This window comes from Anomalospiza imberbis, chromosome 2 (genome assembly GCF_031753505.1).
Source record: "Anomalospiza imberbis isolate Cuckoo-Finch-1a 21T00152 chromosome 2, ASM3175350v1, whole genome shotgun sequence".
Lineage (NCBI taxonomy): Eukaryota > Metazoa > Chordata > Aves > Passeriformes > Viduidae > Anomalospiza > Anomalospiza imberbis.
In genome coordinates this window covers 34682068-34695009 of record NC_089682.1, presented here as the reverse complement: position 1 = coordinate 34695009, position 12942 = coordinate 34682068, and the positions used below count along the sequence as shown (strand labels likewise).

The following is a 12942-nucleotide window of genomic DNA, read 5'->3' as shown; positions in this document are numbered from 1 at the left end:
AGTTTCTGCTTATCTCTTGCAAGTTTTCTGCCTTTATTGTATTTCCTCTTTTTCACCTACTATACTGTGACATTCTCCTGTTTCATTTTATTTTGCAGAAGCGGTCGCCAAATGCTTGCCCCATTCCCAAGGTCAAGGTGAAAAGTTCACCCATGATTGAAAAGCTGCAGGTAGGTCCTGGCAGAGCCCACATGGCTTCCCCAGCGAATTAAAGCTGATTGGCATTGGTCACAGCTGCTTCCCTTGCAGAGCAGTCAGAGGGGAAGGGGATGCAGGAGCCAGGGGTGACAGCCAGGTAAACAGGGCCTCACTGGGGAGGAACCAGCCCCACCACACACAAAGAGGAAGGCACAGCAGGTCTGGCAATGGTAATGGGCACCAGAAGAAGTCCAGTGATCCCCAGGTGTGTCCATAAGCATGTCAGTGCATGGATCAGAATCATTTGGATCTGTGGAGTACGTGGCTGAGCATGGGCGTGGCAGCAACAGCTGCTTCAGCAGGAGCCTCAGTTTAAGTGCAGCTCTTGAGAGAAAGTGAGGGAAACCCTGGCTGAGACTTCCTTCAGCTCTTTCCTCACAGCCCTGTCACTCACTTGAGTCCCCTGCACTCCACTGGGGAGCTGGCCTCAAGCACAGGCAGTGACAATCCTGGCAGTGGGGCATGTGCTCCAGGCTCTGGCTGTCCCATGTGTGTGCCTGGAAGCTCTGCACTGCCCTTCCCTTTCCTCATCTGGATTCCTGCAGCTACACACAAACACACCCAGCACTTCCTGCCCTTTTTGTGCTTCTGTGGTGCCCGATCTGTGCTGCTGAGGGCAGCTCAGCACTCGATGGCCTGAAGACAGAGTGCCCTGCCCCTGCCAGCCGCCTGTCCTGGCAGCATGTGTCACTCCAGAGCCTGCTGGCCACCCTGACACAACCCTGAGCCTATTCATAGCACTGTCCCTCCTGATGCACCCAAGGACATTTGCCTAGGGGAGCTTCTCAGTGAGAGGCCAGCAGGAAGTGTTTTGCCACAGTTAATCACAAGCTCACTGCTTTCCATGGTCTTCTCACAACTGCACAGGTCAGTCTGCAAGACCTGCAGATCAGGCTGGAAAATGCAAGCTCTGGTTGGGCACATGCAGGAGGGTTTTAAATCTTGAAGTGGTTGCTGGCTGCTTGTTCAGATTTTCTGCCGGCTTAGCCACTGCAGACTGTGGTGTATTGGCTGGGTCACTGGAAAATCCCAAAAGGCTGCAGGATGACAAAAGAACATGTCCTGATTTCCAGCTGCCAGGGAAAGACAAATGTCCAGTCATAACTTCTCTTCCCAGACTTGTTTGTTGACAGTGTCACCAGGAGGAACCCACAACCAGATCTGTGGCTTGTGACAGCTGAGAGATGTGGCAGGGCAGGGGTTCCCCTGTGTGGCTTTCGTGTGTAGCACACACTGCTGTCCCGCATGCCCCTAATGGGGGTTTTTCATTGCAGGCCAATCTGGCTTTTGCTCCAGCTGCTCTGCTGCCGGGAGTGTCTCCCAAAAGCCCTGGGATGAAAGTCCTGGTTTCTCCGTTCAGCACGCCTCCCTCAACGCCCACCAGCCCAGGGACTCAGTCCCAGCCCAGTGAGACGCCAGTCAGCTTTGATCAGCCCCCAGAAAGCACTCAGCTGCAGTTCTACAACAAGGTAGGGTGTATGTGCTAGGATTTGTCCATTCCACAAGGCTTACTTATTGCTTGGGGATGAAGAGGAAGAGGAGGCTGAGCCCTCAGTCCCGCTGTAAGAGTGTGTATTTGTGGCCAAGAAGAGAGGGTTTGTGCACCAGGTTCCAAACAGCCCTTCAGTGTATCTGTGTGGGGTCTCCTCTCTGCCTGCCAAGCAGCCTTCCCGGCCCAGTGTGTGAAGAAGGGATGGAGGGGGAGATGCAGTCACCTCAGCTCGGCAATAACAGGGTGGCTGGTGCCAGGGAGTGCTGTGAGCAGGTGGTGCCACATGGCCAGCAAATGTCTGAGGTGGCTGAGGCTCAGTTTAGGGAGGCACACAGAGCACGGCAGTCTCTCAGGTGTCACCAGAGCGCTCAGCACTTAAGTGAGGAGCTATAACCTGCATTCATCATCACCAGCTGGAGTACAGACTCCTTCCTCAAGCTGCCAAGAGTAGAAAAGGCCGGTACATCCAGTGGCATTTTCCTCTGTTGTGCTTTCCTGCTTTCCATTACCACTCTCTTGACTGCTTCAATGTCTGCTTTTCCTGCCTCCCAGGTGCGGACGCGAGGATCGATCAAGCGCCGGCCTCCCTCCCGGAGGTTCCGAAGATCTCTGTCCGAGTACGGAGACGGGGAAGATTTAGGGGTCAACTTGTCCTCTCCGGAAAATGGCGCCAGGGAAGATGAGGTCTTTGGGCCCAATGGCAAGACAGAGGAAGTAGAAACAGGGAGCAAAGAGCAAAAGAAACAGGCAGGGTCTGATAAGAAGCCAGCATCAAGGACAGGATCCAGCAGATCAGAGGATGAAGAAAAAGGGAGCAAAGAGCAGAAGAAACAGGCAGAGTCTGATGAGAAGCCCCCGTCAAGGAGAGGATCCAGTAGATCGGAAGATGGGGAAAAAGGGGAAAAACAGGCAGAGGAAATTACTCCTTGCAAGAGTAACACAGGGAATACAAAAGAGGAGGAAGTGTGTCATGATGGCCCAGGAGAGGAGAACTCTCCTCAGCCTCCCTCTGGAAACAATGAGATGTGTGACAGTCCCCAGGGAGAAGAGCAGCAAAGCACTGCCTGTGAACAAGGAAAGGGAGACAAGGAGAAGGAGGAAGCTGAAGCTGAAACAAAGGAGAGCAGTGAGAGCACAGACACACAAAGAACATCAGACACTGAAGAAACAGCACTGGCACCTGAACCACTGCAGGGTGCAGTGGGATTAGGGACTGCCAGTGAGCCTTCAGTGTCAGTCACGCAGGACCAGGGCACAGCATGGCTGTGACACACAGGTAAGATGGGCCAGCGTGATGACGGCTCCTAAGGCACCTGAGGGTTTTGCTGTTAGCAAAAATGGCAACTGTGACAGAACACAACAACAATTTTGCTGCTCCCCACATGTCAAAAGCCTCAGATCTCAGGCCTGCAGAGACTGTGAGGCAGGGTACTCAAAACGACCAGCCCTCCTGGGTGGTGTTACAGAGAGGATGGAAAAGAAGCAAAGCTGATTGTGGATTCAGTATAAAGGAGAGGCACTGCTCCCCAGGCACCCTCCTGCATAGCTGTTTGGAAAGCAATCTGAAAGTACTTGCAGTAAAACACACATTTCCCCAGCAGTAACTGTATCAATATGACTCCTTACATATATATTATGACTCATTACATATAAATATTTATATGTGTGCACATCTTGTATGTATACATGTACATATATATATATATATATATTCCCTATGTGTTTAGCTTTACCAGCAAACCCAGGGCACACCAGTTTCACGATCAGCTCTGAAAGCATGCAAGCATGGGCCTTTGCCACTGAAATAAAAGGGGATTTCCACTGCCTGAAGCAGGCCTTGTTCCATGCACCTTCTCGTGTGTTCTGTAACCACTGATAACATAGCCACAGATGCCTGAGGATGTGTCTTGTTCCACCTAGACCACCTCCTCTTCAAATGCTTCCTTGGTTTGGCAAGGAGCAGCTGAAGGAAGGATTCCCGTGGTCACGCTGCATCTCACCTTTGCCTCCTAGCACAGAAACCACCAAAGTACCCCCAGGACTTCCCAGCACTGTCTTTGCTTAGACCCATGATTATTTTTCATTATTTCCTTACTTATTTTCCCCTCTCAAAAGGACACACCCAGTCAGGGCAGAGGAGACTTAACATGTGGACAGGAGCCATCTAACCCAGTCGAGATGGAAGCTACTGGAAAACCTTCAGTGGCAGGAGAGGAGCAGAATGCAGAAATCTCCTGAGGTCCAGACTCATCACAGAGCTGAGTGGCCACTCGCTGGCTCTCTGCTTTGCACCATCGTATTTTGGGACAGCTGGAAGAGGAGACTGCAATTTCTTCAGGGTTCAAAACTCAGGTGTTGGCTGGCGTTCCTTGGTGATATCTGGGGACTAAGAGACCTGGTAGCCACTGTCCTGGAGGCAACAGCCACCACCACTCATGGGCCTTCTGCTTCTTCATCCTGCTCCAAAATGTCTTTTTCTTCTCCCCTGCATTGGTCTTAGATGAAGTTCATCAGTTATGTACATACATACGTGTACGGTGCCTTTTTGGTAGCTTCTTTTCAAGGACTTCGGGTTTTAAAACTTCAGTAAATAATGTTATAAAAATTGGAAAATGTTAAGTTTTCTCCATACATGCTGTATGGCAGACAATGTGAACTCTGAACATGGGGAAAACTCCTAGAACACTGATCATAAAAATATATAAATATAAAATATAAAAATAAAATCCCTTTGAAGTGGGGCTAATCTGTGAAACAGCCACCTGTGGTAGGCTGATAGATCCTGTGTGCTTCAGTTTTGGGGTGCTTTTAGTGCGGTGGAAAATGACAACCAGCAGATTGTATGCAAAGAAAAGATGTGCTGAGTAGGTCAATAGGGCAGGTTCTCTTATCTGGCTCTGGGCTCCAGTCCAGATTTAGAAAGGCTGCTTGTCCATCAGTCCTTCTCACTTCCAAACCCTACCCAGTCTGTTCTGAAACTTCTGTTGTGTGTCCACCAAGAGCCACTCATTACAGAAAGCATCCCAGCTTCCTGGAAAGAGCCAATTAATTTTGTGCATGTCAAAGAAGAAGTCTTAGCTGGCTGAATTTCCAGTGGCATTACCTGGCTGACTTGGCAAAGCTCAGGCAGCCAGTTCCTCCAAAGTACTTATTCTCTGTACTAGATCTTCATTCACTCTTGGGCTACTAAAAGTCAGGGGCTAGCAGTCACTATGATTTAAATCTGGAGAATATTTGGGGGAAGGTGGATGTCAGACCCTCACTTGACCAGTTTCCTGACAGCAGTGCCTGAAGCTGTGTTGGCCACACAACAAAATGTCCGTACTGTGATGTGGACTGAGGTCACACTTGCTGAGAGCCAGCAGCACTTGCCCTCCTGAATCATCATGGGCTTGTTGGCAAACACGACCTCCACATCCTTTTGAGCCATGCTGTGGAGCATTGTTGCCTTTGAATCCGTTTTATTTCTGCTTGCTCTAGCATGTATGGCAGGGCGGGCTGCTGTCACTGGCTGCCCCCTGTTTCTTCTCTCAGCAGAGTGTTGTGCCTTACTGTATGTACAGATATATGTGTGCCTGTGTAGAGACCGTGTATGTGTGTCCCGAGCACGGGAATGGAAATCCGGGGGAGAAACAGAATAAATAAATGGTGGAATAAAACCAAAGCAAACCAAAAATCTGTGTCTTTTGTTTCTTCCTGGAGAAATGAAGAAACCTGAGGAAGAATGGGCAGAACTGGTAGCAGCAGGCAAAAAAAGGGGTGAGAATCCCACTGGCGTTAGGACTTCAAAATTTAAATTTAATATGAGGAACAGGGAGGAATAGGACTTTTTTCAGAAAGTTTGGGATGCAGAGGCATGGAAACATGAGTATGTCAGGAAGCATTAGCAGGACAGAGCACATCAGGGACGAGCGGGATTCAAACCGGGAGGGTGCTGTGGGCTCAGAACGCCAGGGCGATGCCCGTGGCTCCCGTGGGCGCCTGTCCTGCCCGTGGCTGAGCCCCGGGAGGGTCCGAGCGCGCCCGGGACACGCGGGGGCCCGGTGCGACCCCTCCGCACCGCCAGGGGGCGCAGCGCGCGGCGCGGCCCGGGACGAACCAAAGCCGCTGGGGGTGGGGGTGGGGGGCGTCGGGTTGTCCCATTCCTCCGCCTCCCCGTTCCCGGGGAACGAGCTCGCCCGCCTTCCAGCGCCACCGCGCGCGCGGAGCGGGCGTGGGAATGGGAGTGGCAGTGGCAATGGGAAGGCTGGGTTGTTCCTGCGCCCCTCGGATGAGCGCGGGAGCTGGGTCTGCGCGGGGGAGAGCAGCGGAGCGCCGCGCGGGCCGCTGCCCCCCGCGCGGGGACGCGGAGCCGTCGCTAACGAGCGGAGCCTTGGGGTCGGGGGAAGGGCGATGCCAGGGATTACCCTGGGAAAGGAAACGGAGGGGGCGAGCAGGGAGAAATGGCCGCAGACCCCCGCAGTTCCATGCACTGAGAGAAAGCAGCGATGTGTGCCGGAGCGCCGGGCGAAGCCGCCGCCGGTGGTCGGCAAGGGCGGACTCAGACAGGAGTTGATGGAAGCGGCCGCGGCGGGAGGCGGCGGGATGGTAGTGAAATGCTGAGCTGGGAAAGGACCAACAGAGCGGCTCGTTGGTCTAGGGGTATGATTCTCGCTTCGGGTGCGAGAGGTCCCGGGTTCAAATCCCGGACGAGCCCGCTGGGATGGGATGCGTGAGCCCCCTTCCTATGTTTTGCCGCCGCGGGGTCCTCATGCGCTTTTGCGCCTCAGGCCCGCCCGCAGCGGCACCGGGGCCGCGGGATCGGCGCTGCAGCCGGTACGGTGTGCCGAGGTTGAGCCGCTCGGATGGGCCAGGAGCGGCCCCGCAGCGCTTTCTCGGTGAGGAGGAAGGCGGGGGTCTGCCTGGGAGAAATGAAAGTAGCGACGCCCGGTGCCAGACGAAGAGGAGCAGCCGGTCGTTGGTGAGTTCTTAAAGCTTTTTCTTGCACTAAAGAGGAACGAGTGGATCTCATTGTCAGTCACCGCCGTGTCCCTTCGCTGTGTGCGGGAGCCGCTGCTGCTGCAGGGAAGGAAGAAAAGGTTTTTAAAAAAAAAAAGAGAAAAATGGGCTCGTCCGGGATTTGAACCCGGGACCTCTCGCACCCTAAGCGAGAATCATACCCCTAGACCAACGAGCCGCCGTGAGGAGAGAGTTCTCTCTCCTCTACAAGAATGCTGCGGTGACGCCGCGCAGCCCCTGCCCGGGACAGCTCCAGGCCGTCCCGGTTCCCGCGGTCTTCCCTGTTGGTGAGAGGGCACAGGCGCTTCCCTGTGGCTGCCGGCTCTCCCCGGGTTCCTGACGGACACCGCGGCAGCCCTGTCTTCCTGCGGGTGCGAAAGCTGCTCGTACGCGGCAAGCCATGGACCGCGGCAGCCAGGCCACAAACCCCAGAGCGTGAGGGGAGACTCGTGGTTCATTGCCATAATTTCAAACTGCACCACAGCCGAGTAGAGGCAACGTTACTTTCCTAAGTTACAGATGATAATTTTATGCAGACCTGCTTAAACAGAGATTCTTGGAACGCTGGTGTTGGTCAGGATGGAGGTCACTGTTACCTTGGCTTTTGCCTCTACAGTAACAGTCTCTAAAACTATTTTGCCTATGGTTCAATATATTCCAAGAAGCGGGATGAAAGGTAGGAGGAAGAGACAGGAAGACAAATTGCTTCCATTTTATGTGCTTTTTTATGTATCAAGGTTATCCGGAAAGGTTATCATGACTGAAGTTGTTCCTTAGCATCTGTTCAGTGCTGGAATAGCTCATCACTCCTGTCCTTTTCCGTCCTAAGTTTTCCTTGCATAGTGGGTGATCCAAGACACTCTTCTCAATCAAATGATGAAAAAGCCAAGTTATGGAAGACAAGACTGAGAGGGGATCTCATCAATATGTATAAATACCTCAAAGGTGGGTGGCAAGAGCATGGTGCCAGGCTCTTTTCAGTTGTGCCCAGTGCCAGGATGAGGAGCAGTGGCCACAAACTAAATCACAAAAAGTTCCCCTCAACACGAGGTAGAACTTCTTTGTGCTAATGGGCCGGAGCACTGGAACGGCTGCCCAGGGAGGTAATGGATTCCCCCTCTCTGGAGACATTTAAACCCCACCTGGACATTTCCCTGTGTAATCTGCTCAAGGTGACCCTGCCTTGGCAGAGGAGTTGGGCTGGGTGATCTCTGGGTGCCCCTTCCAGCCTCAACAACACTGACTCTTGTGAAAAATAGTTCCCAAACTCTTCGAAGTCTGTATGCAATTACTGTGCTGCTGCCAGCCCTTGCGTTTTGAAAAAAAACCCTGTGTTTCTATTTAACCAAAATAAACATGAATGTGGCGTTATCTGCTGGTCACAGTTTCTCCCAACTTGCAGAAGAAAAAATATTGCTGTGAGGGACACACAATGCTTTCTTGTGCAAATAGAGCCTGTGTTTTTCCTTTTTCTCTCATGTTCTTCTATTTCTAATTCAAAATGTGTGTGTGTTCGGTGGGATATTTTTTTTACAGGAGTGCATATCTTTGCACACTAAACAGTGTATACTGTACAATTCCTCTAGGATGTACAGAGATGCAGGCTAAAGAGAAAACAATCAAAACCATTATAAATGTAAAATCAGCCTAAATATATTTTCTTCTCCTTCTAGAAGTTATTACCCCTTTTTTTAACACCAAAATTCTGCTTGCTCTCTGTGGCAAGCTACTAGAGATCTCTCCAAAACAAAGGATAACAAAGGTCTGAATTTCTAACATACACAGCAAGAGGGAAGAAGATGCAATATATGTTCCTTGGGACAAATTAGGTTGTCCCAGCACCCTATTTCCTCTCTGGAAGTAGCAGACGAGAGTAATTTGATCATATCTATCTGGATAAAGAATTTTCTGCTGTAAGTAGACCAGATATTGTCCCAGGTGTTCTCTGCACTGAACATCTGTGTTACTACACAACAAACAGGGAAGTCAGGGCTGTTCCTGTGGCAATGTGATCTCAGCTCTGTCAGGGAAGGGACAGCGTAGGTAAGGGCTGTGTGTGGCCAAATCAGGTTTAGCACACAAAAAGGGAACATGTGAGCTCTGTGAAGGACAGTCAAATTGAGAATAAGAAAAATGCAATTAAAAAAAAAAAAAAAAAAGGTTTACTATCTTCCAAAATTACCCAGAAGGGTGAGGCTTGGCCTCTTCAGAGGACTGGACAGTTGTAAACTGTGCAGTACTGAAGGACCTGGAGGTAAACAGTGAACTCTGAGTACTGAGGTGCTTCCATGCCCATAAGAGCACTTCCAGCCGCCCAGGAGAGCTGTAAGATTGGGCGGAGCTTCCGTGGAAGGGAAGAGCTCAGAGGAAGTATTGAGGAAAAAGGGCTTGGAATGAAAGTCTTATCACTGAATATCAGTTTCTGCTCCATTTGGAAAGCAGGGGTATTGATGAATTGGCTAAAGACCCACCCACAAGGGAAGTCAAATGAGGTGCCAACCAAACAAGGTGCTATTTCCCTGTAATACAAAGAGTTGCCTGTGTTGTTGATATTTATTCCCAAGAGGTGCCCTGGATTTCTGCTAGTCGGGGTTTCTAGAAAACATGTACAACAGTTAGATGAGGAACGTGCTCCAGAGCTTCCCCTTAGGGTATAAATAATGGATGCACAAGCTGTTACATTTTAAATCCCAGGAGAATTTTAAGGTGGTGTCTGGCATCACAGCTGGAAAGAAAATAATCTGCCTGTGTTTTTGCAGGCTTGCTTTGCCACAGCCCTCCTCTGCATGGCACACGGTGGCCTTTCCTGTGGACTCTTTCACCTGCAGATGTGATGAGCTGTCCAGAGAGTGGCAGAGAAACTGGTGGCACAGGGATCTGGGCAAGGACCAGCATCCTTGGAGCACTGGGCATGAGCAGAGCACCCCCAGGCTTCTGGAGGCTCAGGGATGCAGTGAGCAATAGCCTTGAGATATGACTCAGCTTGTGCAACTTCTTTAAAAGGCACAACAAAGAGGTGCTCAGAAGCAAGGAGGAAGAGGGAAGGATAAAAGCTTGGTCTCAGGGGGCGTGTAGCAGCTGGGAGTCCAGTCAGCAAGCCGAGGGAAATTCCAAGCAGGTATTTTCAAGCGAAAGGCAAAGGTGGTTGTGCAATTGGTGCAGCAGGAGAGCTTCTGAAGGAGCTTGTCCTTACAGGCAGTGCACGCCGAAACAGGCTCTCTGAGATAACAGGGAACAACAGGCAGGATTTCTGTGGAGGCAGGAGGAAGCACCACTGCCTGTGCTCGGAGCTTGCAGCAGCGCTGTCCCGTTTCCCTTGGGACAACCGGCGCCATAGCGTGCACCCAGGTGAGCTCGAGGCTGGCAGAGGGGTTGGGAGCGGGATCTGCTCCTGCTGTCGCTTCCCTGCTGGAAACTGGGCAAAGTGATGCACAGCACGCAACTTCCACGCCACGCCACGCCAGGCCATGCCACACCACACCACACCACACCACAGTGATGAAACCGCTGTGGTCCCTAGGGGCCACAGCCACCCCACAGGTCCTGGGTGTTCTTGACTATGGGAAGCACAACTCCACTGGAGTGACTGTCAGTTTTGTGGCTGTCAGCGATTGTCCAGACAGGTTCAGTGCCAGCTGGAAAGGCTGGTAGCATGCCACCAAAGGCACTTGGCTAAGCTTCCCGCAGTGCAGGGTAATTGTTGGACAGCGCCAGAGCTCGAGGCAGACCTGTGAGGAGTGGCTGAGGGAGCAGGGGGTGTTCAGCCTGGAGAAAAGGAGGCTCAGGGGTGACCTTATTGCCCTCTACAACCATCTGAAAGGAGCCAGGTGGGGTTCGGTCTCTTCTCCCAGGGAAGCAGCCACAGGCTATGAGGACATGGCCTCAAGCTGCACCAGGGGAGGTTGAGGTTGGACACTCGGGGGAATTTCTTCACAGGTTGATCAGACATTGGGATGGGCCACCCAGGGATGTTGTGGAGAGGTGCTTAAGGAAAGGCGGAACGTGGCAGTCAGTGCCGGGGTCAAGCTGACATGGTGGTGTTGGGTGATGGGTTGGGCTCGATGATCTCACAGGTCTTTTCCAGCCCCGCTGACTGGGCGATTCTGTGACTCAGCGTTTCTGTCAGCCCCGGGATGCACCGGCCGGGAGCGGCCCCACGGCGCCCGCGCCCTCCGCAGCACCGCCGGCCGGCCGCGGGGGGGCGCCAGCGACGCGCCCGGCTGGGGGGCGGGACAGCTCGTTCCCCGCGTCCATAGGTCACCTGGACTTGACTGATGGCTCCCTTATCCAATCCCCGTGGAGCAGCGGGGCAGGGCGCGGGCGGGGCCAGCGGGGTGCGGAGGGTGTGTGTGATTGACAGCAGCAGCAGCCAATGGGCGGGCGGGGCAGGGGGCGGGGGGCGGGCCCGCGGGGCCCGGGGGCGGACAATGAGGGCGCCGCGGGGAGGCGGCGGCGGCTGGAAGATGGCGGCAGGCGGAGGCAGCGCGGGGCGGCCCTGCGCGGCGTGGCTGCTGGTCGCCGCCGCCGCCCTCAGCGCCGGTGAGTCAGGGACCGGGGGAGGGCCGGCCGCCGGTTTGTCCTTTAACGCCGCTCCCGGGGCTGAGGGCGGTTCCGCGGGCAGGGCAGGGCTCGGCTCGGCTCGGCTCTGCCGCTCGCTGCCCACCCGGTTCGGAGCCGGGTCGGCGGCGGCCGAGGACGCCCGTCCTCGCCGGGGGAAGGGTCGGTGCGCCGGGGACAAAGCCCCTGGGAGCCGGCGTGGGCAGGGCAGGGGTGCCGCGGTGCCAGGGCAGCGATGCGCGGCGGCCCCGTGTTAGCGCTGCTTGCACAGAATCCATCAGCTTGGAAAAGGTCCCCGAGATCATCGAGCCCGAGCTGGGACCGAGCGCCGCCGTGGGTTCTTCGCTCCAGGGACGCGGGTGGCGTTTGTTGGGAGAGCCGCGGGGGAACCGAGGAGTGGGGACGCTGGGGTTGTGGTAAATGACTAGATTCGGTCAGTGGTGAAGTATTTGGGTGGAGGGGGAATCGTGTCAGTCAGATGATGCGCTTATGGCTCATATAGGTGGAGAGTAAGTGCAGAATCGCAGAATGGGTCGAATTGGAAGGGACCACAGTGGGGTCATCTGGTCCAACCTCCCTGCTCGGGCAGGGTCATCTCAGAGCACATGGCACAGGATTGCATCCAGATGGTTCTGGAAGATTTCCAGTGAGGAGTACAAGGCTATGGAGCTGTAGGAATGGCAAGAGTGGTGCTTCACTCTGCTGTGGCTTATGTTCTCAGAGGGTTCCACACATCACTTGGACTCGAGAAGTTACATGCATTTCCCACACCAGCTCACTGTGTGTAGATGCTGGGCATGGACAGTGAGGGAATATCCAGTATTATACACCCCAGATATCCAGTGATGGATACTTTTGGCTGGCAGTACTTGCTTAGTGGGTAAAACTTTGTGAAGTATTTCAGTAGGAGACATTTAGAAGCCTAATACCTCCTCAGTTAATTTGTCTGGAAAACTGTGTAAAACCATAACTCTATCTGGAAAGAGGTTTATTAAGAAACTGTGCTGAGTGGTAAGGAACTCAAATTTTATTTCATAGAATTTTAGAATGGTTTGGGTTGGAACAAATCTTAAAGATAATCTTGTTCCAATCCCATTGCCATGGGCAGGGACATATTCCACTAGACCAGATTGCTCAGAGCCCCATCCATCCTGACCTTGAACACTTCCAGGGATGGAGCATCCACAGGTTCCCTGGTCATCCTGTTCCAGTGCTTCCCTACCCTCACAGCAAAGAACTTCCTCTTAAGATCTAATTCCTATTATTAATCCTCTCCCTAAATCTATTCCCAAAGAGCATTGTTTGCATTTGTTTAAGATGACTGCATTTTGCAATAAAGAAGTAAAGATTGCTAAGGCTTCCTGTGTATCTTCAGAGACAGACTTAGTATTTGGGATTAAGTAAGTAGATGTGAAATATGCATATATTACAGTGAAACTGAGATCTTTGGAAATACATATGGAGGCAAGAGAAGAAGGAAGCATCTTTCCCCTGACCACAACAAAAGGTACAGCTACAGTAATGCTGTGGGTAGGTGGGAATAGTAGATTATTGAAGGTCTGAATATATTCCTGTGTTGGCTTCTTCTCTACTTCCACATGCTTAATCCTCCTGTCTGCTGTGAAAAGCAAGGTTTGCATCTCTACATGGGAATAAGTGATCAGAGTGCAGGCTCTTCACCTCTTTTGCATACCCAA

The 12942-nt window shown here is 52.7% G+C and overlaps 2 protein-coding genes and 2 non-coding genes across 15 annotated transcripts in view; 3 read left to right on the top strand and 1 right to left on the bottom strand.

Moving 5' to 3' along the window:
* Positions 1–4430, top strand: part of RCSD1 (RCSD domain containing 1) — a 29737-nt gene extending 25307 nt beyond the window's left edge. The window contains exons 3-6 of one of the 2 annotated variants that reach the window (XM_068180531.1): positions 99–170; positions 1473–1667; positions 2243–2966; positions 3806–4430. In XM_068180531.1, the coding sequence (XP_068036632.1) occupies positions 99–170; positions 1473–1667; positions 2243–2959 (984 nt within the window). In that variant the 3' untranslated portion in view covers positions 2960–2966; positions 3806–4430. Of the gene's footprint in view, positions 1–98; positions 171–1472; positions 1668–2242; positions 3291–3805 lie in introns of those variants that run through there. The other variant, XM_068180532.1, reaches the window with a different exon arrangement.
* Positions 4431–6314: 1884 nt separating this feature from the next.
* On the top strand, positions 6315–6386 carry TRNAP-CGG (transfer RNA proline (anticodon CGG)). Its single transcript has one exon. It is a non-coding gene; the product is annotated as a tRNA-Pro (tRNA).
* A 99-nt stretch (positions 6387–6485) lies between these two features.
* MPZL1 (myelin protein zero like 1) overlaps positions 6486–12942 on the top strand; it is a 43520-nt gene continuing 37063 nt past the window's right edge. For 7 of the 11 annotated variants that reach the window (XR_010996075.1, XM_068180507.1, XM_068180505.1 and 4 more), the window contains exons 1-2: positions 7253–7364; positions 7532–7633. Coding sequence is in view for 9 of the 11 variants with exons in the window: in XM_068180507.1 (XP_068036608.1) it covers positions 7268–7364; positions 7532–7633 (199 nt within the window). In the remaining 2 variants the exon portion in view is untranslated. Of the gene's footprint in view, positions 6651–7144; positions 7365–7531; positions 7634–11090; positions 11228–11465; positions 11662–12942 lie in introns of those variants that run through there. The other 4 variants (XM_068180498.1, XM_068180506.1, XM_068180501.1 and 1 more) reach the window with 4 other exon arrangements.
* Positions 6795–6866, bottom strand: TRNAP-AGG (transfer RNA proline (anticodon AGG)). The gene has a single exon. It is a non-coding gene; the product is annotated as a tRNA-Pro (tRNA).